The following is a 25,152-nucleotide window of genomic DNA, read 5'->3' as shown; positions in this document are numbered from 1 at the left end:
TGTAGTATTTTATTTTGTACTGATGATAATACAGTCACAATCATTTTAGTCCATGTAATGCATTTCGGGTAGCATCAGCTGATTAAAACATCTTCCATGCACAAAAGTGATACCGTATCACTTCATCATACTCAGCAGTGTTACAGGTTTTAATTCAATATGACCAACACAAGGAAGTGCAACAGTCATTGTAGTATATGCGATAATATAACAAACCAGACTGATATGCCTTAGTTTGAATTCCAAAAAAAAAAAAAAAAAAAAAAAACAACAACTCATTAATCATGAAAAGTTACTGTAGAAGCTTAAAAACTGTACATCGGAATCATAACATACTTTTTAATTAAGTTGGCTGTTGAAGCTCTAAAACATTTGAATACCTCCTATTAGTAACATTACTACTGCTGTGATGAAGTTCTGACTTTTTGCACAACGTAGGTTTTTTTTTTTTTTTTTTTTCTCTAAATAGTTATAGATTACTCTGCTGTAGCTAAAGTGGCCTGACAGGAAGTGATTAGGTACCAGAATGGAACTGCAACTTTAAAGAACAAGAGCTATTCCACACAAAAAATGGGGTTCAAGGATAATGCAACTAAAAGGTACAGTTATAGAACAAAAATCCTTGATTTTAACTTTTTTTAAGAATACATAGTTTTCCAATGTATCTAATGTGTATATATACACACACACTGTATATCTGTATGTCATGTATTATGTATTTCTCTGTATTTGAAGTATTATGGCTTTTCTTGTTGTTACTGCATCTTGTAAAGCGCTTTGTGATGGTGGTCCGCTATGAAAGGCATTGTATCAAATAAAGATTGATTGATTGATTTAGCAGATTACATGTTTCTGTAATACATTTGTTACACGTGGAAGGCCTCCTGCATGTTACACACAAAGCTGCTGTGTGGTTCGACAGAACCAGAATTACACAGCTGTTTGCACAGTAATAAAACTGAAAAATAACTTTTAGCATTTTACTGTGTTTCACATGCAGAGGCATGAAAGTGAACAGAAGTGTTTGTAGACACTCCAAACTACATGTTCAGATCATTCTTTATTTGACAGAATTGTGATTGTTGGGCTATACTGAATACTCTTTAAGGCTTTTAAAAGGGGGGCAGTAGTCATCACGTATAGGAACCTCCTAAGAGAACACTTCACCTACGAGAACACCCTTCTGGCGAAACTGACTTTTCTCATTGTAAATGCTCCGCCTAAAGAAACAGGAACGTCCCTTAAAAGCGATTCAACAATATTGCACCTGTACAGGTACTCATAATAAATCTAGCGCTGCTGAAGCATTTTTTAACGTGTGAAGGGGTATGTATACATTTTGTTTGATGGTTAGTTTGTTATAACAGTTTAGTTTATTACTCTGTTAATTTCATGTTGATGCACGTGTGTCCTGACAAATAATACATATTTACTTATTGATACATATTGTGTCTGGTGGTCAACTCTGTCTTAAAGAACACTTAGCTTGCTTCCCGAGTGGTCAGAGGTATAGGGAGTAGGCTTAGAGTTTAAACAGGGGCTCAACCAAGCGAGAGTACAATATCACTTACTAGAAGGCAGGGTTTAACCAACATCAATTTGAACTGGATGGCAATGTATGTTTTGTTACAAAGGAGGCATGGAGAAAAAGACAGGTGGGTAGCTCAATGGACTGGCAGTTGGAGATGGGGCCTGTAAAAAGCCAGTCAAGGTCAGTATTGGTGGAAATCTATACAAATCTGTGGCTGCTGCAGTGAAATTAATTCTGGCAGTTTCAGTTTCATTTAACAATGGACCTCCCGTTACCACAATCAGCGCTCTCAGAGTGAACAAAGATAGACATGGAGACTGAACTACATATTCTACACCCAAGAGATTGTTCTCTCTACAATAGTGCTGAGAAAGATAGACAGGTAGGTGTGAAAGAAACTTGCATGTTTTGAAAAAGGTACATATTAATCAGTGTGACTAAAGATGTATTGATTTACATTTTCAAGCAGATTTAGTGCATTTTATAATTCTGCAATGCTGCCACTTCTGCTGTACCTGCTATGAAGAAAATTAGTATACTTCTGCTTCCGTTCTGAGCAAAAATAAATAAAAAATGGAGGGAAGTGGGGAACCAGGTGCTTTACAAACACATATTTGAAGGAAAATGCAATTCTTGTCTTACAACCACAAACTGATCAGAAGTATTCACAAGTGCAGTTGTAGGTTTCAATTTTGCCTTACACCAATGCAGCAGTTAAGTACAGGCAAACCTCACAGTACATCCTAGCAGATAGTTCTGTACTTGCCCTTAGCTTAGTGAGAACCACCCCCATTCTGGATGTAGCTGTACCAATCCTTACAGCCAGCTTGATTTTTCATTCTCATACTTCTGTGGGTCAATAAAAGGCTTATCAATAGACTTGATCATCAGCTCCCCACAGTACACGCACTCTGCAGCAATGATGTCATCAATATCTGACTTGATCTGCTGTCGGCTCAGCTGTCCTTTTCCCAGGCTTGCCATGTCCTCCTCTTTCGGCCGATGTCTGGACTTGGTGGGCTGGCTGGTGGTCAATAGCTTCTTTTGGAGTTCCTCCAGCTTGGTCTGCTTGTAAGCAGACAGGTGGGGGCTGACCTCTTGATGGAGGCAGTCAGAGTGGAACATGTGGCTGCACAGGAATAGGTAAAATGGGCGGTTGAGCAGGGGGAAGTCACAGGCAGCGCATTTCTCCTGAGACTCGACCACACCGTACTTGTTCCTCATCTCCTGGATGTCCTCTCGAATCCGCTTGGCACTCTCTGTGGCTTCTTCCATCTCCTGCTTGAGCTCCTCGATATGTTTGTTGTACTCCTCCAGCGAGTTGCAGATGGCCTCCTTGAAGTGGTCAATGGTGACGAAATCTGGGAAGAAGGGCAGGATGTCTTCAATCTTGAGCAGGTTGCAGCTGGAGAGGCAGTTCATGGCTTTCTTCACGTCCTTCTCCTCCTGCACCACGTGGCGGGCGATCTTCAGCCACAGCTTCTTCCGCAGTTCCTCGTCATCCTCCGGCAGGTCTGCACAGGATTTGGCCAGGTCCACATCTACCTACAGTGAAACAAACATGAAAGCAAGCAAGCAAATATTACATCAACATGCATCTCCATTATTAAGGCTACCTGGAGACAGCTACAGGGAAAAATTATAAAACCCAATATTGGGGAACCAGAAAGCGCTGAACAATTGCAAACGTAAAAAGACTAATCATTTTTGTTGGTATGAATTTCTTCTGATTAAATAAAAACTGCTAAATGTAGCAGCTTTTTTTGTTGTTGCATATTGCATGCTGGTTTTTAAGGGGTTCTGTGTAAGTTAGTAGTATTATAATAATATTATTACTATCAATATTCTTTTTTCAAATGGAGAAACTTAAATATCAATAATAATAATAATAATAATAATAATAATAATAATAATAATAATAATAATAATAATAATGCCTCACACTGTACCTGCAATGCCAGATCCACTGCCTCCTCATACAGTTCCATTATCTTATAGACGTGCACGCAGGCTTTATGATGCCCATGTTCAGCACACAGACGCAAGGCGTACTTGAGGTCATAGTGAATGTCTGAAGAGTGTGTTACAGTCTGCTCCAAGTACAAAAGCAAAGACTCTGGCTTGTACTTGGCATAGAGAGACAGCAGGTAGTTGTGTATTGCCTCTTCCGTTACAGCCAGCTCATATACACAAAACTCCATGTAGCGTACGGTCTCATTGATCTGCTCTGTACTGCCAATCTGGCTGTAGTTGACCAGAGCAGGGATGAGATTCTTGGAGTCTAGTTTCTTCCCCATCTGGATCCAGGCATCTACCACCTTCCTGGGGATGTGTTGCATGAGGACTGGTGAGAACTTGTAGAACAGCTTCTCATCGCGGTGCTTAGATAACACCTCCAGGGCTGCTTCGTAGTCATCATGCTGGCAATAGTGGGAGATCACACGCTCATAGTCCTGCATAATAACCGAGAAGAACACCATGTCTTCCACATTTCCGTGACTGGCCAAAAGGTCATAAATGGTCGTTCTGTTGTTGTACAGACATTCTTTGATTTTGGAGCTGCTGAGGAACTTGCGGAACTCTTCTCTGCTCTCCAAGAAAAGGCTACGTTTTGACTCATCCCCTTCTAAGGTGCCCAACCTGTTGAGGCAGAGTTCCGTAAGCCAGGTGACCAGAAGGGTGATCTGTGTCTTCTCGCTGGGCTTCAGGTTGTTGAGTTTCTTCATTAGGAATTCTTTCAGAGCATCTTCCTGCTTGGCTTCAATGAACTTTAAGGCAATCTCTTCAAAATAGTTTTGCGTCAGAGCATAACACTTGGCGCTCTCCAGGTACTTCTTATTCTGGAAGCAGTGCTCAGCTTCTTTGGCCAAGACAATGTCAAGGCACTCGGGCCTGTCTTTGCAATACTCTCTGGCCAAGTCAAACTTGCTCATGCTCATGTACATTTGCCACACATCTCGCGCCTCTCTCTGAATGTGGTAGCGGAAAACAGCTTTCTCGGTGTAAATCCACACTAATCCGCCAGCCGAGTCTTTGGTCATCTTTTTCAAGGAACCAAACTTGTCTGGGAAGACATCTTCATAAACCACCTGCCCATTTAAGATGCATACAGCTTTCACCCGATCAGGCAACAAGAGCAGAAAATGGAACTGCGTCAGGACAATGGAAATGGGCTTGTTGAAATTGAAATCGATATCCGGAGGATAGTCCCAAACCTGAACATCACTTAACAGAGAATCTGGACGGGTATAGTCCAACGTTCCGTATAAAACTCCATTACCCATCATCCAGGCAAATGATCGTGGCGAGGTACGCAGCTTGGGGGTGTAAAACGCTATTTCACTGAAGCCAAGATTGGCTGGAAACTCCTGGAAGCTGGGGAAATGGTCCGCGTTTTGGCTGAAAATGGAACTAAAGCCCTGCTGCTCTGTACCTTCTGGCACTTTCCCGATAAACTGGAACAGACGTTTCCGTGTGGTCGCTATGATGAAGAACTTCGATTCGATCCCCCGCTCAATTTCCAAACAGCAAACAGGGGCCGATCTGCCATCTTCATCTAAAGTGTAGACCAGTCTAAAATACTGGTCCGGGTTGGTATTGAATAGGCTTCCTTCTGATGTCGAGATCTCTGCCTCATAGATCTGTCCCTGGCTGGTGCCCACCAGGATGGGCCACGTGTTGGTCTCTGTACCCAGGAGCTTGTTCCAGCCAATGCTCTCAATGAGATGACCCTTCCATCGCGAGAGGCTCCGCACCTTCTGAGTGTTTCTGTTCAGGTACAGGCACTCATTTGTATTTAGGCTGATCAGCAGATGGGAACCTAAGGCAAATCAAAACAGAGTGTCAAATCACTGTTATGTGAATTCTACATTACTCAAATGGTTCCTTACCTCCCTCCCCCCCCTGCAACTACAGAATAAATTAATGTGAGACCATACAGATATGCAATCACCTGAGACTTTCTATTGCGAGATTATGATGAAGCTATTCCTGCATTAACATAGCCTGAATTCATCTTGGACAACTGATTCTAAAAATAATTGTCACTTCTAATCAGTTAGAAGCGCACATAATTAAAATAAAAAAAATCTCATTGTGGTTCTACCTGTAGGATCCAGGAATAGCTTGTGTACTTTTGCATCATCCTTGCGTCCAAGTTCAATCTGATTTGGTTGATCAGGCTTTCCAAGATCAATTCTGCAAAAAATGAATTGCAGAATTAGGGCAGTTCAACGCAAGTTTCTGTGCATTTTACAGTTTACTTTATCATGAAACATTATATAGGCATAGATAAAAATATTGTGTAAATAAACCAATAGCATATTTTCTCTTCACATCAGCTTCATAATATCAAAGTATAGTATACCAAATTTATTTTCAGCATAGTATACCTAATTAATTTTCATTACAATTAATTAATATTTCAGCACAGCACCCCTAAATACTGATCTATTGAAACACTCTAGCTACCTTATTTATTCACATTTTGTTGTTTAATGAGATGTTTGCCCACACAAGTTAGTCATACCAGTTTGTCTTTTTCTTCCACTAGAAGTACAGTGCTTGTAAACCATGCCAATGTTAAATACAAGCAGAAAGATCTAAAGGTTCCTACCTCAACAGGGTGTCTTTCCCAAGGCTCATACAAAGTTGGTTATTGCAGACTGCAAAGTGATTAATCTTCTCAGGGGGAGAAAAATCAATCCTCTGCTTATTGAATATCGGCTTCTCTTCCTCCAATCTGGCATTTACGAATCCTGAAAACAGGATCCCGCTTGCTTAGGCATTTTGGAATTGCACATTATTATTAAATTTACTTACAGGACTGATCATTTGAATGGGAATTCTCTGCTATGGTCTGATTCTCTAATTTCTATTGAACCTCAAGTGACAGCTACCATGCCAGTCTGGCTCAGCTCTCATAAAGCCTCACTTTCAAATCAGGAAGCAGATTGAAGGATACAGTGAAACTGCAATTACTTCACAAAGAGAGGAATTAAGATGTAAAATCATATTTACTGTAGATGAGGGGTTCTATAGTCAAAGCTGTGTCTCTTTAAAGTCCTGTACTCAATAACCGGTATTTATTTAGCTACTGTAATTCATGATTTATCAAATCAGGAGACAGAAAATGCATTGTTTATGACAACTTCACTTACTCATCACATGTTTATAGATCACATAATAACATGATCACTGGTAAATTTATATAAAGCAGGTGAGGGAATAATGTGATTCAAGTTAAGACATCTGGTTTTCGTTTGATAACTACAGGTAGTAACCAGCGCAATGGACCATGGCTATAATTCCGTCAGTCCGAGTCATTATGTTGCTTTTCACTATTACAGTATCAGTAAAAAGCAAGCAAGCAGCTGAACCTAGTAGTGCCGTTACTTTCATTTGTACAAGTTTGATGACACCTCAAAACCAGAGTTTGCACGTAATGACATCACAGAAATCCAAGTTTTTATTTTATTTTTATTTGACACAATACTTTATACCCAAAATGATACCTCACATTTACTACAACTTATGCAAGCTGCCTACCACCCGCAGTATTCATGGATGCAGGCCCTGATCCCCAGGTTTACCTGAGTGTGTAATCCCAATGTTAGATGCTGAAAGGCGGGTATGCTGCTGCTGCTGCTGCTGCGTTGAGTGCCGAATGGTCTGAGAGTCCTCGTATTCATCAAGTATTGAAGCCATGGGGATAGCCTAGTTTTGAACAAATCCAAATTTAAAAACAACACAATTTAACGCGTGCAGAAGTGCAGGCCTTTATTAATTAGTAGCATTACTAGGGGAATCGAACGACTTCCCCTTCCTCAGTATATTCTTATATAATTATCTTTCTGCCAGACCGACCAAGCCTTGCATAGCCGATTATTTGCAGTAACTCTGGATGCGATTAATATCCCGCGACTCTAATTCCAATTATACGGAGTCTTCTGTTGTGAGATTCTGTTCATGAAGACTCTGAATGACAGCAGCAGCCCATGTCAGCTGACCTACAGGGATCACATGATAATCATGAAACAAAGCAAAGACATTATTGCACCACTAGAGGGAGCCGTGATAACAATTCATGTCTGAATACAGTACACTTAGCTGCTCTCAAAAGGAATGATTGATTGCATAATTTAATTTATTTTATTTCATTAAAAAAAATAATATAATTACCATTATTGTGCACGGCCCTTTAAAAAAAGAAAGATGCATATAAAATGCTATTGATAAATAATGTTGGAATATTTGTAAAGACTTTAAAGAACCCCCACTACTGCATGTAATGGCAAACATACAGCAGTAAAGCATATTACAAGCATAGGGAAATAATGATTAGGAGTGCTTTCTTTATCAATGTATTATTCCTATTACATTATAGTCATGTTCTCATGTTGATGTGTGTGTGTGTGTGTGTGTGTGTGTGTGTGTGTGTGTGTGTGTGTGTGTGTGTGTGTGTGTGTGTGTGTCATACAGGTAATGAAATCTACAACCCAAGACATAGTTCAATGTTGACTAGCTATAATTAGATTAATTTCCCTTGCAGATAAAATAAGTATTTGATTTAAAGAAGTTGAATCTGGAAATAGTAATAAATCTTATAGACCTGAAAATAAGAATACACTTAGATATCTATTTCTCTCTAAAAGACCACAGTGGATTTTACAGCCTGAGTCGATTAGCTTTTTGTCTTTTTTTTTGTATTCGTTTTGATTTGATTACCGCAGTTTCGACAAGCATTAGCTCCCAGAGAACACAGTCTGAATGATAATTCAACAGTAATTGATGTCTGTGCTACCAGGGCAGGAGACAGCAGTTGAGGTGTGAGGGGAAGGGGAAGAGTTAAGGTTGAGTTGTGAGAGGAAGCTGCTTTTATGGCGCCCGCTGGCAGTATCTTATCTGACTGTTACCCATATCATTGAGATGGATTTTCCACTTTCTCTTTATTAGATTGTGTTGAAAAGGGCCCTTCCTTTAAGTTCAAAATAAATATAATGTATTTTGGTGTGTCAGGTAAAAGTAAAATATGCAAACAGGTTTAATTATAAAAAGTATGCTTATAGTTTCATGCTTCATTGCCTTTCTTTTGAACTAAAGTCACAAGAGAAATATTTGATAGAGAAATAAAGAATAAGCAAGTCTGCAGACCTTTCAGAGGATTGAATACAGAGCATTGTTATGGCAGGTTCACATGTCAGTTCACAAGTTCTGTTTATTGCATGAACTTTGGAAAATGCTTAGAAGTTAATTGAATAGCTCTATGCACACACACACACACACACACACACACACACACACACACACACACATACACACACACATACACACACACACACACACACTATTAGCCCTTATAATAGCTTGTGATGGTATACAGTGAGTGTAGTTGAGCACCCTACAGAAAGTCAAAATGATCACGTTGATTTACCCTCACTTATAGTGGACCTATACAAACGATGCATTGTGATGATGTTAAATCTTGACTGATTGATTGTATGGTATATCTCTTTCTTTTACCATAGTAGAAGCATAATAAAGTGAAAGCATGGTAAAGCATAGGCAAGCATTGCAAATTACAGGTAAGGTAAAGCATATACAAAAAGGGAAACCATGGTAAACTGGTATGCAGAGTATAGCCATGGGAAAACCTAGGGAAAAAAAAACCTGAAAAAAAGCTACGGTACACTTTATAAGAGACAGAGCTCGCCAAAATAAAATAAAATACAATACAGCAGGAACATGGAAAATAGACATACTCCATATACTGTATTGTATTTACTTTTAGAGACTAACACAATATCATTGTTATTAAATATAATCATACTATATTATATAATGTGAAACATCATGGTACACGTGAGATAGACCATAAAAAAGCTTGTGTGAAGCAATTACGCATGTAGAATGTGTATTGTAGGGTATTATTATTATTATTATTATTATTATTATTATTATTATTATTGAAAGATAATGTAAAGTTTGTGGATTTGACAATTATCAGGAGGGTGACAGCTACATCGGGTTACCTTCCTGCTCTTGGGCGTGGTCATGCAAAAGACAACCTGTTTGATCAGAAAGTTGTACTCAAGTGAGAATTGCTTGCAGCGGCGTTACAGACGACAATTTGTCAGAGACTGAGTAAGTAGTCCGTGCTTAACCTATGGTACGCAATAGGAGGGCTTTCGAGCTGAAGTCCTAGAGAAAAATCTACTTCTGTGGTTAATTAACCGAGGAGAATAACACTATTACTCACAATACTGTTTTACAATATGCCACCGCAAATGGAATACCAATGCGAGGAAAGACGGGTCCCACCGATGATCACATCTCATAGTCAAAAAGGTACAGTCAACCATGAAATTAAATGCGTTCTAGTTGGGGATGGTGCTGTAGGCAAGACCAGTCTAATTGTCAGTTACACCACCAACGGATACCCAACTGAATACCAGCCAACTGCATTTGACACTTTCTCTGGTAAGTATCCAAATAACTGATACATTTAGTGGAATTTTTTTTTCTTAATTCATGCATTAATATGTTGCAAACACAATGCACCAGACTTAAGTTTTTGCTCAAATGCACATTTAAAAAAAAAAAAGGAAAAAGGAAAAAGTAATTCAATGTTTATTTGTAGGTTCCTGGGTGTACATATTTACTTTTCGTTTTAATGTTGTACATGTTTGAAAATTGAATACGAAAGTGTTGAATCATTTTTAATATTTGGTATCCCACTTTTAACAAATCGATACAATGCAAGCATCATATTACGTTTTGTACTTCAGTTTCCGTAAACTCATGTCTAGAACAACCTTCAGCTAGGTTAGGGCGCTCTTGTAGGATGGTGGTGTGTTATCAGTATCAGCCAAAACAGGAATCTAAAAAGTGAAAACGTTTAAAATGCAGGGCTACTCAACTAAGTTTTGTTAATGTATTTTTGGGGGCCCTGGGTATTATTATTATTATTATTATTATTATTATTATTATTATTATTATTATTATTATTATTATTTTCTAGTTCATTCTTAAAGTACACTGAATAGTCTGGTAACATAAAAAATAGAAAAATAATCTAAAAAAAGGGTATATTGTTTTGGAAATCTTCAGTGAGGTGTGTGGGAACCAGATTCAAGATGCTGTGTTTAAGAGGATTTAAGGGGCATGCAGGAACATGTTCAGAGAGCGTGGGAATTACATAAACTAGAACCTGTCTGGGGACTTTCATCTGTTTTGCATGTTTTATTACTGGTTTTGAAATTGTACCTGCAAGGTAAAAACGTTGATAATCTTTTAGACCAACAATCAATATAGTGCTGCATTTTATTATTATTATTTTTTTAGAACAATTTATTAAGTAACTTTTATAAACTGGTGAGATTATCACTGACCCCTGCATCTCTCCTAATCGCCATTGGTGTTGTAAAGCTCTAAAAAGCAGAATAAGAAACACAGTTATAATCTGGAGTTAGTCACTGTGTGTTAGTTTTGAGATTAAATGTATTATTAAAGTACAGAGAAAATGTAATCTTTTTTTTTTTTTTTCCCCAGCACTTGTTCAAGTTGATGACACCCCAGTACGGATTCAACTCTGTGATACTGCTGGACAGGTGAGAATCTATTAAAATATGTTGGTTTGTGGCTTCTATTTAATACTTCAATTTGGAATATGCAGATTTTTCAAAGTCAGTGCTATACTGCTGCCTGGCACATAACCACTTCCTGTGATGCAGTTTAAATTCACTTCAGTGGTCTAGCTACAATCAGACCACATAACCTAAAACAAATATTTGCATACCCTGATTCTCACCTCAAAAAAGGGGACCAGTACAAATGTTAATAAGGTTAATAATATGGTGGTTAATTAGTGCTAAGGAGATTAGATCCCAATAGTGCTATCTATGAAAATTGTTTTGATAACTAATAACTATATATCCATTTGTTTGTTTCTAAACCATGTTTATCATATGATGTGTTCAGTCTTGTGGTGGAAAACAATAACCAGAATCAATGCATCTTCAGGCCTTACTGTGGTTGTCTGCCAAACCCCAACATTTTTATTTAGTTTGTTTCATTGTATATTTGTTGTGTTGTTATTTTCAGTGTGTCTTATCAGCTCATTTTACAACAGTACAACAGGATCAATCTTTGTCTTATTATTTGCAGGAGGAGTTTGATCGCCTTCGTTCCCTCTGCTACCCTGGGACAGATGTTTTCATTGTGTGCTTCAGTGTTGTAAACCCTTCATCGTTTCAAAACATCATAAAGAAATGGATTCCTGAAATCCGAGCATACAGCCCCTCCACTCCCATCATACTTGTTGGAACGCAGACAGATCTCAGACACGATGTCAACGTTCTAATCAACCTGGACCAAATTCGGGTTAAACCCGTCCATGCCTCTCGAGCCCGGAGTCTAGTAGAGAAGATCCGGGCACAGGACTATGTGGAGTGTTCTGCCTTGACCCAGAAAAACTTGAAAGAAGTGTTTGACACAGCAATCTTTGCTGCAATAAAGCACAAAGCCCGGCAAGAAAAGAAACTCAAAATGGACACACACAAGATGAAAACCCTCTCCAAGGGTGGGTGGAAGAAATTTTTCTGTTTTGTCTGATCTCTTCCGAAAAAATAAAAAGTCACTTTAACCTCTTATTAACTTATTGTGAAATGGATTGAGAGACTGACATTTTAATTTAGGAGAATGTTGGTAGGTCATCACCGCCAGGGCCTCTTGAAAGATTCACAGACCATTGTTTGCTGGGTTGGCAGTTGAAGATCAACAAGATTGGATTACATCCTTAAGCTGCAACACAAACACTTTGGTTTATGTGGACAGAAAAAGTCTTTACTGAAACCAAACAGCTGTAAATGACCATTGCAATTCTTAGTATGAACCTCTTGTTGTTTTATTGCTCTGCTGATACAAGTGCACTTTAGGTCTTTGGATCTCTGCAATTTTCCCAAGTCTTGATTCTTAGCAAGAGTATTCACACATGTTTGTATAGATTGAATTCTAATGGGATGGGTAATAAGTCATTTAAAATGTATAGCTTTACAAAGTGCATGACTATATTAAAGACTGGCGTTACAGGCCCAGGGAGAGATTTTAGTTCGTTTGTTTGCTAACCATAGTTTTTCAAGATCCTTCTCAGCTTAGAGACCAACCGTTGGCCAAAGACAATTTCCTTTTCAGACTATTGTCAACTTGAAAGCTAAAACCAGTGATATATATTATAAGACCATAACAGTTAATAGCTGTTAGAATGTAAATAAGCATTATTGCTTCTAGTGGAAGCTTTTATTTTTAATTGTTTTTTTTTTTTTTGTGGTGTTACAAACAACTGCAGTGACTAATTGAAATGCATTGTTAATGCAACTTTTGATTAATTTTTCATATTCCCAGGTTCATTGCCGTCCCGTCCCCCCCTTAACCTCCCCCCCCACCCCCACCCCCCTGTACACTCAAAACTCTGCATTTAACGCAGGTTCATATGTGTTTGTTATGTATGAATTGCTGAACAAATAAATATGAAAATTCTTAATAGCTTCCTTTGTGTGAAGTGCTTTGAATTATAAGAAGCTATTTCAGTGACCGTTGAAACTTACTTTTTCATCACAAAATGTTTTTGTTAACTTTTTCACCACATCCTTATAGATTTTTGGTTTGTGCAGTATGCACAGTATACAGCAGCTAATCTAATTAAAGCAAAAAGACAACATTATTTTTTTTAAATATTACTCCCAGAAGATATTTTCTTTTTTTTAGTTGGTGCGAACAATTTTATTTAATGTTTCATTTGAAACGACATAAGCAGATATATTCATTTTATGCGGTAACCAATTTTGAAGGCTTGTTAGAGATAATGAAGATGCATAACAGTATAATTATGCATTTACTCAAACACCTCAACCCAAATATGAATATTTCTAACAAAGGGACATTAAGGATACAATGGTCTTGAGTTGGCTGTCTTTCCTTTCCTGTCACATTGATTTAAAATAATTTGCTTCACTCACAAATACTTATCCAATCAACTCAACAAAAGAAGATATTAACTGTAGGGTTTTAACTTTTATTAAATTTTTTTGTTGGCAGGTATTTCAAAGGATGGCAGCATCTGTATTTGGTGAGTATTGGGTGTAACAAGCAGACTCCAGATACTTATTGACTGTAAGTGGCTTGTGCAGGAAGGACCATCATCATATAGTCAGTGTGTTAGAGCCCTTTATTACACAGTGGAGCAGGTTACAACTGCATTTCAACAATACCGTTCTTTACACTAGTCCTATGCGCTTGTTTTCTTTTTTTTGAGTGTGATATATTTAGGCAGAACGCTAAATAAATCAGACAATAATTTCACAGTGGGGTTGCAAATATACTGGAGTTCTAGCTGCTAGTGAAGTGCTGTGGAACTTTTGGGTTTTTTCATCCTCTATTGTTTCCTATCCTGTCTGCCCAGTCGTGGGGCAAGTGGCTGGATATTCTTTGGCAGGTGGGTAGAGGGTTTGTGCTTTGGACACTTGAAGTCTGCGGGTAAAATGTCCTTTGGGAAAGGCTGTGCCGTTACAAATTCATCATCAATACTTCAGCCAGTGGTGGCTCGTTGCTCTTCTAACACTATGCGCATACAGAACTCTGTTTAGATTGCCATGACAACAAGAATTGCAGTGTTCACAGAACACAGGAAGCTTAGCCTTTTAACAAGCTTAGCTGAGCTCTGTGACTAACTAACTGTTACCATATCAATAAAGGGTTAAGCAAGGTTGAGATATGTTTGTTGACAAAACATGTTTCTAGATTACTTCATATTTAAACAACAGGAAAGGTCCTTGCCATATATCCATATTTAAGGAATTAATGAAAACAGTGTTGCAAGGGTCTAGTGCAAGTGTATCCCCATATCCATCCTCAAGCACACCCTGACGGGAAACTATTTTTTTTCTTTTACTGTAGTGCTGTCCCTTGATGTTCTTTGGTGTAAATGGTCACTGGGAGTCACAAATCAGCAGAGATCAAATAGTTTAAACTGTCACTGAGGACAGTTATTGAGGGGCAATCAATGGCTTCTTGACAGTAACACTTCCGGTCCAAAAAAGTAGTACCAGCCTCCAATTAACAACTGTAGGAAGTTATAATAGGCTATGAACACAAGTCGATAAAAGGAAGTTCGTTTTGTAGGTGAAGCTGTTGCTACGCCCTGTTTTACCTGGTAACTCGAGGTAACTATAGGCTTGGCTCACGTACTGTAGTGCTTGTTTCCAAGAATTACTCAGTACTGATCTATTTTAACACAAGCACTGTCGTTTCAGCTGGAGCAGGTCTAGTCATTTTAAAAATACAATGCTCATGAGATTATGTTGTTAGGACTCTATCTGCTTTTAGTGTTATTGTAGTAGCACCTGTACTGCAGCTTTATTATGACTGCATATGTGATAGCAAATTGCTTTTTGTCATTTGCACCATTTAAAAAGAAAAAATGCAATTGGTAATGTTGCAAATCTAGTAAACGTTTCGTTATCAGCATTCTGAGTTGTTTATGGAATAAAATCAGAATCACTTCCTTCTTGGCACATGAAGAAGGCTATATACATAACACTGAGAGAAACATTAGCTTCCTTCTCAAGCGTGGGATTAACCTTGTCCCTCTTTTAGCTCGCTCGATAATGCAGGATGCAAAACCCCACCTTTTCCCTGGTATGGCTTGTTCATTTCTAGTTTTGCAATTTAGACAGGACATGGCCTTTCACACCAAAAAAAAAAAAAAAAGGTTCCAACTTTATTCTTGTTGAGATCAAGAATGCCTTTTTTTTTGTTTTGTTTTGTTTTACACAAGACTGCATCTCAGCCAAGGCTGGTAGCTGGCAGGAAGCTGCAGGTTTAACCATTAATGCACACCTTTATTACAAAAAATACAAACAAACAGAGACACTGCTTTCACTCTGCCACAGGGATATGTTCAGATTGAAAATGTTTTTTTACAGAAACAGCGACATAAGGAATGAGTTCCACAACTGTTGCTTTATGGGCTGTTGTATAATCTGTAATATTAATACAAAATGTCAGTCACTATGGGCCAGAATGTTTTTGTGAAAACTGTTACAAAATGTGTAAAAAAAAAAAAAAAAAAAAAAAAACTTATTTAATAATTTTGATTTATATCATCTTGGTAATAGAACCCTATTTGTTTTTATAAAACCCTGCATTTCTTCAATCAGGAGTTCAGGAAATTAGGATGTGGATTCACCAGGAGACAGGACATGTTAATTTGTTGCACTGTAGCCCACATCAGCATGCTTGCTCTATAGCCTGCATGCATTTGATGGGGTGAGGGGTGGGGTGGAATATAAATGTGATTGATTCCTCTAGCCTGAAACAAGAAAATATATCCAAGACTATACAAAAAAAAAATGTGTCCTTTAAAATTAGACTCAAATAATGTTGAGTTTTCCTTCCCAATACAAATGCAAACTAGCCAGGAGTTACAATGTAACCCATTGAAGAAACACAATCAAGGACACCCTGCAGTCATTCAAAAGGAGAGGGCTTTAAAAAAAAAAGTAGGATCTGTGCATTGGCAGCTGGATTAAGCGATGAGAGCTGGAAAAAAGTTAAAAAAATGATTGAATTTATTTTCAGATGTGAAAATGATGCGTTAACTTAGCGAGGAAAGGATTTGTCAGCCTGTCCCACAGTCATTTAAAACGTCTAGCATTTGGGGGGAGGGGGGGGAGGGGGGTAAGAAGCGTGATAAAACATGATGGAATCATAATAAATGTGACAGTTCCAAGCAAATCTACCATGCTAAACTTTTACAAGAGTATGATCATTATTGTGTATGTATGCTTTAGATAAATATCAATGAGTACACAAAGACGTATTATTATGAATGACACTGGACAATTTTCATAAATTATTTGGTTAGGTGAGTATAAGGAACATTTAAATTATTGAGGCAACTCTAGAAAAGGTTCTCTAAAAAAAGGCAATGATAGCACAGTGGCAGCTATAATGGCATATAAGGCAAGAGGTATTTTTTAAAAAACAATTTGGCATAACAATAGTATCACAAAGTTTATGATCCAGTGCATACTGGTAATCCTTGTTTCACTATCACTGTTCAAAGTCTATTGCATTATTTCGCCAAAATGGTAATAATGGTAATAAATGTTGCATGTCCCTTAAATACAATTATATTAATTTCCAATACACTTCTAACATAAGTTTAAGTCCCCTGGTTTTAATGCAGGCCCTTTGTTTTAATGTCAAAATATATGCAAACCCTGAACCACCTAATGTGGAAGGAGATGTTGCATACAGATGCATTTCAACATCAAGGGTTATGCTCCCTTAGCCTAAAACCCATCACAGTTTCAGAAGCAACTGTAGAATCTTCACACCTGATAAGCCTGATTTAAAGAGAATCTGAAAACAAATGATCATCTTCAACCAGACAGTCCCATAAGCCAGGGGACCACTTCAATCCTCCCCCCAGTGAGAGGCTCCAGTAGACCATCAGCAATCTTGTGAACTGCTAGACACAGTGCAAATAAACATAAGCATGATTTGTTTAATGATATGTATGCACGATAGCTCTTGGCTTACAGCATGCATAGCTCTACTAAAACACATCTTTTCTGGCAATGTCGGAGGTAAAGAACCAGGTTGATGCCTTTCTCAGTAACAGATACACCTCATGACATAAGGTTTTATTGGGGAATCAAACCTGTACATGTGAATTGAGAAACAGATTTCTGTCTGATCATCATTATCATGATTGGAAACCAGTGAGGTGTCCACATCAAAAATCATTACCGTTGATACATGACAACTTGGCTGGCAGTCTTCAAAAGAGTATGTGAAATAATTTACACTGGCACCAAACGTGTGAATATGTAAAAGTAAAAATCACACAACAATAGGTTTATTGCTATTGAGGGATCCTCAGTTTTGTGCAGAGCTGTGTCTGTTGTATAAGCTATACAGTACCCATCATGAGAAATTAGATTTATGGCCAACATGATTTCAAATAGTTTATACAAGCTAGGAAATGTTTTATTATTTTTTTTTATTTCAAAACTACATTGCAAAGCAAACTATCATGTGCACTCATAAAAATGAGGAATTATATTGTATGCGAGTAAGAAGAAGATTATTTTACCGCAGAGTTGTTAACAGCAGAGATGAAACTGCTTGTAATGATAATATCAAGGACTGTATGTGGCAATTCTGCTATGACACATGCCGAGATGTGAAGCAATAAAACCAAAAACTGACAGGTCTAGTTTCCCATGAACAACAAGGTGTTTTTAGTCTGTGGTTTTAGGGTTTGGTTAAAGTGAATTGTCTTTAGATTCTGCCAGAAGGAAAGCCTTTATTTCCCAGGGCTCATGAGAAACCAACTATTCCTTTTCTTGGCTGCATTCCAGCTTCCACTGTTTCGATGAGGTCATCCTTGGCAGACCTTATGAGAACTTGCAGGTGTTTATCTTCCTTGGGACAGTACCTGTTGGCTTTACTTAATATTGGCACATAGTATGTATGAAAAAGTAGGTAACCTTGACCTACAACATGTGGCACATAAAAAAATATCACATAGGTTCCCAAGATAAGGCCTACAATAGCAGAGACAATCATAAGAACATAAGAACGTTTACAAACGAGAGGAGGCCATTCAGCCCATCTTGCTCGTTTGGTTGTTAGTAGCTCATTGATCCCAGAATCTCATCAAGCAGCTTCTTGAAGGATCCCAGGGTGTCAGCTTCAACTCAACGACCAGCACCTTTGAGTAAACGTCAGTCCCAAGTTTAATCAATTTTTTGTGATCCGTTCACAAGACATATTCTTCATTTAAAATAGACCTGCTTGTCCACACAATGCATTTAAACAATAAGAAGGATTTCTCTTTTAAGTAGTCAAAGTATCTGAAATGATTCATTATAGTTATTCCAGTCAGGTGGTTGTTGGGGCCTCTGTAAAAAGGATTTCCAGTAGGTACGTGGTTTACACATTACTTCACTAGTACTGTATTAATTTAGCCCCCTTCCTTAACAGGCTTAATATGACTTCAAAACAAATATAAATCAAGAAATTAGGAACAAACAGTACATCAATACAAAGTACATCTTGTTGAAATTATTAGTGTACAACAATGTAGTCAACTTCTGTCTTATTCAGAAAATGAGTTACCTATCATACAAACAGGCAGTCTAAGTCACACCAACAAGGATTTATTCAGTTGCCCTAAGTTTTAATTTGCCCAGTTTTTATTACAATATTACAATCAACTGATAAAAGAAAATAATAATAAAATAAACATTTAAGAATTACTGAAACATAATTATATACAATTTTCATCTTGAAGAACCTAAAAAAAAAAAAAAAAAAAAAGTTTTTACAGTGTAAAATGAATAAATGATCTGGTATTAAAGGACATATCGTAGGCTAGGCATGAACCGACAACATGCAAACATCTTAACCAGAGCCAGGCTCCTCTGCATTCATCTCATCTCACTGACAGAACCACGTTTTGGGTTAAGTTGCTTAGTTATTGTCTTTAGCCATCGTCCTTGCAAGTTATTATTAGTTCATAAAATATATATATATATATATATATATATATATATATATATATATATATATATATATATATATATATATATATATATATATATATATATATTTATTTTAAGGTATCCCTCAAATAACCTAAAGTATTAATTCTTCTCTCTAATGCGTGACTCATTTTTTGAGGCTCTACAAAGGAAGTTACTAGTTGTGCCATTTCCTTTTGGCCCCCACCTGCTCTGTAGTTCAGTATCGAAGCAAATCGGCAGTCAATACAGTTGAAAGGTGTCACTTTACATCAGAAGGCACAGACAAAAGGTCAAACAGCAAAGCCTTTCTCATACAATCTTAAAGCCACAGCTCTTAGAAAATTTTTTGCAGCTCAACTGTAAAACACCAGAACCACCCTCGATGATTGCAATGTTGTTGGGAGGATAATATAGCAAAGCTGTACAGATAACATGTGTAGGGGGACTACATCTTATTGCTCCAAAAATAACCCACAGATACTGGGACACAGGGTGCCGTTAAACAATTGCATTGCAAATAACTTGTTAGCAATGTAGTGGTACAGTTTATATTTGCTCTGGGCTTCGGTGTACTCTTCAGGCTGTTTGTTCTGTTTGATATTACTCTTTTTTTATGGCAGTAAATGTTGTTTCCACAATATGTCGCTTTAAAGGGAATCTCACTTTTCCAATTAACTCGTTTCTAGGAAATGTACTGATGATGTTAAACATTGCTCCTATATAAAATACATTGAATTGCATTCACAGTAATAACAGCACTGTTAACTGCATATCATTTGTGCAGCACATTTCTTTCACATATCTGTCCTTGATAATTGCATATATTGGTAAGTGGAGAATACAAACAAATGTGCTATGCAATTAATAAGAATCTACTGTATGTCACACCATCATTTGTTTTGATGTGTTGAAAAAAAAAATATTACCAATCAGAATGTAGACAAATTCTGATGGGTCCTAATGCCCTTATGGCTCCCATTGATACATATACAGGCCAGAGAAAAGTATTTGGGCAGTTTTTTTTTAAAAAAAAGAGAAAAAACCACAAAGAAAGCTATTTCTATAATTTCTAAAAGTTCTATTGAAAGTTCTATTTAAATTAGAGATTCAGCTTTCTAACAAAACAAGACATTATTACACAAATGCATAAAATGAAAAATAGCATGCAAAAACTAATTTCATACTTTGACAAAAGTATTTGGGTCAATCAACATATTTCGTATGAAACCCATTAGTTATTAATTATTGACAATTATTATGATTGAAAACCAACACCTAATGATAATTGTAGAATACAACAACAACAACAACAACAACAACAACAATAATAATAATAATAATAATAATAATAATAATAATAATAATAATAATAATAATAATAATAATAATAATAATAACCATCAAGTGCTGAAAAATAAATTGGAAATTTGTCATTCAAAAAAGCAGCAAAAATTGTTCAAACTAAAGTACAGCACCGATCTCAAAATGGCAGTGATACAACTAAACGAAAAATTAGCAGAAAGACTTGGTTGACTGAAAAGCTCTGTGCGGGCTATTACTGACAAACACGAGCGAACAGGAACTACTGCAACTAGATGCAGTTGTGAAAGACGAAGAAAGATTTCTGCCAAATCTGGAATATGAATCGTTCGAGCAGGGGTGTCCAAATACTTTATCAGTGTATGTTTTTGCATGTTATTTTTCATTTAATGCATGTTATGTAATACGTTTTGTTTTATTATAAAGCTGAATCTCTACTTTAATGTACTGTATATCTTTCACTAGAACAGTATCTGAAACCTGTGTCTGGGAGTTTTTTTTTTTTTTTTTTTTTTTTTTCGTTTATGCTGCAAACACAGTTAAACTGAATGTAATATACTTCACTGTTTTGCACAGGTGAAAACATATCGGATATATTTTGCACTTGTCTGGGAAAGATATAACTGACAAGTTCTCACACTTTGGATTTGTGTAATTGAACAGCTTCATACAACATTGAGAGTTATACGCAACAGACCGCAAACTAAGTCAAGATAAGTCTCAACTAGTGCATTCAGCTCCCTCTTCTAATCAGCGGGTGTACAGTGACCGATACATACAATATTAAAAGCCTTTTTTGTTGATTTAAGCTAATGTGGGATTTCTCTGAGCTTGTAGGACAAGCACTGCCTTACTTTTCATTTTCCCCTGAGAAGATAAGCCGTATTGTTTAATTGTTAAACTACCTGTTTCAACATGCCCTGGGTGACTGTTCCAGACACTGGACAGAAACTCACAGTTAGTCAAATCAGACTTTTTTTTTTTATTTTAATGTATGACGTATTGTTCTTAGGTGTGTGATTTGTGCCAGACTGGTATATTACGCAACTAAAACCACCCTTTACTTTACTTTGCGTCGTTCATTAAAATGTCTTAATTTATTATCACATGGTTATAAATATACCTTTATTAAAATGATAGGAATTAAAATAAAGATTTTAAATATTAATGTAAAAAGAGAACTAAATATTGCATGAGATTTTTGCATATTTACAACACTCTTAATTTATGAGTTTGTATGCTAAAGTTGTCGATAAAATAAAAAGAGAAACATTACAATGCCATACGAGTCTCAAGCAGTTTAAATGTAACATGCATGATCAATTCCTTGTTCACTCATGTTGCTATTAATATACTACATAAACACGCTGTAGTAAAATGTACAGTGATACTGCATTTCAGCAGGACTTGGTTGTTAATTGCATTTGCTGGACTTTCAGTTGTTCTATGCCTTTGTCTTTTAGTTTCTGTTTTCACAGGATCTCTATCTGCATCAATATCTTTACACTGACTTTGTGTTAAATCCTTCTTTTCAAAGGATCATTTCCCTTTCTGGAAACATGCCTTATGTCAGTCACATCTCTACCCTTTTTGCTAGCTCTGGCTATTCATCCATGTAACCTCCAAGTAGTCGCACACCCTTTCTAACAACAGTCTTGCCTGTCCTTCTTTCAGCTCCTGAATAGGAGGTATGGCACCTGTTTAACAGCACCTGGTGGTTTGTTGTTTTAACAATCTAAACAATGGCTGATCTAAATACTACACACTACAATTACATATCAGTTCTGTATACAAATTGACAGCTGAACAATGTCAAGTTATGAAAATATAATCTAATTTGACCTAAAGGAGCAGTCTTAGACTTAATGGAGTTGTTCGATCTATATACCCATTTTAAATTTGCCTGTAATGGGCATAGTGAGAATTTTGGTGAATTATTTGGTGGTTTGCCAAAATTATGCTCACCATATTAATGTCACTTGTGCTTTAAGCTGGATTTGAACCCAGGCCTCCAGAGAAGAAAGGCTACAGCATTATTACACTTAGCCACTTTGTCTCACATAAGGTATTTCAGCTTTATTCAAACTGACATTAAACCAAGCTTCGCAGTTGTTCCATTTTCATTTTGTCAGTCAGCAAGAGAACATTTAGATAGAATGCACGAATATGCTTAGATTTGAATGTGTAACTTCTGGCAGGGATCAAATGCAACAAGGTGTGATTGTCAGAAGAAAAAAACTGTACAGTACAGTGATTGCATTTCAGCTCCTTGGTGTTATGATGTCATTATTTTGTGGATGTATCATGCAGCTGGAAAAAGAAAGCAGGAACTACGGCAGTCCTATCAGAATGTACAGTACCTGTCCCTAAACTTTAACTGGCACACATTACTTCAGTCTGTCTGGTGACTGGTCTTTATCAGATAACACTATGACTATAGTTCCAGGCCAATAGGTTAGTGTATGCATTACAAATAAGGACTGCATATCCTTGTTGGCTTAGCTTTGTCATAGCATTGACTCTCCTGTCTGTGTGAACAGTCTATTAACAAACTGTGTAATCCAAAGCGAATAAACAACCAGCTTTGATTGAAGCTTTGAATTCCAGTCAGCGCTTCATTGTCACTCTGAAATGAAGCACATGCAGTTACACCACAGTGAAAGTGTGCTGTAAAGTATTGTTTTGTAGTTACTACTTATTTACTGTGAGAATGTTAAGGTGATCTCAAATTATATTTTTATTATAGTGATCAGCAAAACTGTAGCTAATTAAACTGCAGTTTGACTACACCCTTTTGTAGTTTGTGAACCAATTTAGTGAACTTTTCCTTTCGTTTTCATACTGGAACAGGTGTTTAAGATGGCCATGTTTCATTTTAACAACAGAGTGCACATATTGTTAATGGTTTCTGTTTTAGTTACAGACACATCTTAGGTAAAATGGTTGTGCTCAAACCAGACCTACCTGAAAACTGTAGGAGGTACCATAGGTTTTTACATTCTTGCATGTGAGGTTTCTTGCACACACTCATGCAACCTGAAAAGCAGTTACTGTAGTTGTTACTCTGACCAGTGCATTGGCCTATTTTTAAAGTAAAACATGTTATAAAAATAAAACCACCCCTTCTACTGAGCTTGCTGCACTTTGAAACTGGTCTCTGTTCTTGCATTTTTTCCAGGGTGTTACATTTCATAGCATTTATTTTACAACTTTTAAATAGTTTGTAAAATCTAGTTGCCGGGAGATTCATTTACACTCCTGACAATTTCAGTACTTGAGCAAAACATGGATTAACATGTAAAGAATTAAGTGTATTACTGGTAATGAGCACAGTGTATGCACTCTTAAACTTTAATCAGAAGCAGCTGTTCTTTCATCAGCAATTAGATACAGGTGTTCTGCAATCATTACATCTTTAATCATTTACTCCAGTCTGTAATTTACTCCTGTTTTTTTTAAAGAAGAAAAATTATGTTTCAAAATGAGTTGAGTTCTGAAGAGACATTTATATTACTTTTGAGGTTTGATTTTAGTTTTAAATATGTGGGGACTGTCTGAATCTCCTTATGAGTCTCAATTACCCTGCTCAAAACAATTAGGGGTTATTCTGAGATCATATAATGTATTGCAACTGTTTTTAAAAACCTCAAATTCAGTGCAGTACCTGTATTGAATTAATGCCAAACAGAGAGCTAAGAAATATACTTCAATAAAACAGGAAATAATTTTAAACATCCAGGTGTTCTCAGGTTTACCTAAATTCAGGCTCTACTGAATTGTGTGACATCCTCATCCTGGCCACTCCCCAGGGCCAATCACCCTGAAAATCAATAGGAGTCTAATGTACTGAAACATTCTTCTCAAAGCGCAATACACTCTCTTAACTTTTTCATTGACTTATCAATGCACAGTAAATCATTTGACAGAGAAAGAGGGGAAGATGAAGACTGATAAAAAAATCTCTCCTTGATGGTGTCGACATAATTTAACAAAGCAGGGAAAATTATAGCTATACGACTGAGATACATTTTCACTCTTAATTTTTTTAAATCCCGTTTTTTTAATGAATTTCTCTCACTTAAGCTATGTATTGTTTTTCACATGGATGTGTACTTTTGTGTACTGCCATCGTCAATCTATCTATAAAAATACAATATTGTAATATATGGCAAAGCACAATGCACACATTGCAGTGGCAGGGGAACGATATAGCTTGCATCATCTCTTTCATTCTCAGTTTTATCTTAAAACTGGTAAGTACATGTACCCTCAATAACTTTCACTAAAGAATGTCCTTACCATGTTTAATTACAATTGGAGAACACTTAATATATATATATATATATAGATATATATATATATATATATATATATATATATATATATATATATATACATATACATGTGTGTGTGTGTGTGTGTGTATGTATATATATGTCTGTGTCTGTGGCATGTAAATGTAACATAAATACTCTTCAGCTGCATCCCTGTAGTAGTTTGAGAAAGAAACTGTTTAAAAAAAAAACAGGTAGTGTAGGTACGTATGATTGGTTAGACCTGTTCTACAAGGAAACATGTAAATGCTTTCTCTACTTGACTGCAGCTGGTCTGATCAGTTAGGATTCTAGCATTTTAATGTCAGTGGAAAGAGCTCAGCTGACACTCAGTTAACATGTAGAAAACAGAAAACAGAAAGAAAACAGAAAGTAC

At 36.8% G+C, this 25,152-nt stretch overlaps 2 protein-coding genes across 3 annotated transcripts; one reads left to right on the top strand and one right to left on the bottom strand.

Moving 5' to 3' along the window:
• Nucleotides 1–795: 795 nt before the first annotated feature.
• On the bottom strand, nt 796–7,526 carry vps18 (VPS18 core subunit of CORVET and HOPS complexes). The gene is made up of 5 exons (XM_041276309.1): nt 7,123–7,526; nt 6,147–6,288; nt 5,637–5,728; nt 3,481–5,351; nt 796–3,076 (listed from the first exon to the last, which is right to left on the bottom strand). Exons 1-5 carry the CDS (start codon nt 7,235–7,237, stop codon nt 2,348–2,350), a joined length of 2,949 nt encoding a protein of 982 aa, XP_041132243.1. The 5' UTR covers nt 7,238–7,526; the 3' UTR covers nt 796–2,347.
• Nucleotides 7,527–9,643: 2,117 nt separating this feature from the next.
• On the top strand, nt 9,644–12,977 carry rhov (ras homolog family member V). Of its 2 annotated transcripts, none has more exons than XM_041275191.1 (3): nt 9,644–9,877; nt 11,081–11,139; nt 11,696–12,977. In XM_041275191.1, the coding sequence occupies exons 1-3, from the start codon at nt 9,805–9,807 to the stop codon at nt 12,140–12,142; spliced, it is 579 nt and encodes a 192-aa protein (XP_041131125.1). In that variant the 5' UTR covers nt 9,644–9,804; the 3' UTR covers nt 12,143–12,977. The 2 variants fall into 2 exon arrangements, with proteins under 2 accessions (XP_041131125.1, XP_041131124.1); XM_041275190.1 differs by having other exon boundaries at nt 9,644–10,009.
• The last annotated feature ends 12,175 nt before the right edge of the window (nt 12,978–25,152 follow it).

Source organism: Polyodon spathula, chromosome 17 (assembly GCF_017654505.1).
Source record: "Polyodon spathula isolate WHYD16114869_AA chromosome 17, ASM1765450v1, whole genome shotgun sequence".
Lineage (NCBI taxonomy): Eukaryota > Metazoa > Chordata > Actinopteri > Acipenseriformes > Polyodontidae > Polyodon > Polyodon spathula.
Note: the sequence above shows the minus strand (reverse complement) of the source record. Positions and strands in the feature narration are given on the sequence as shown.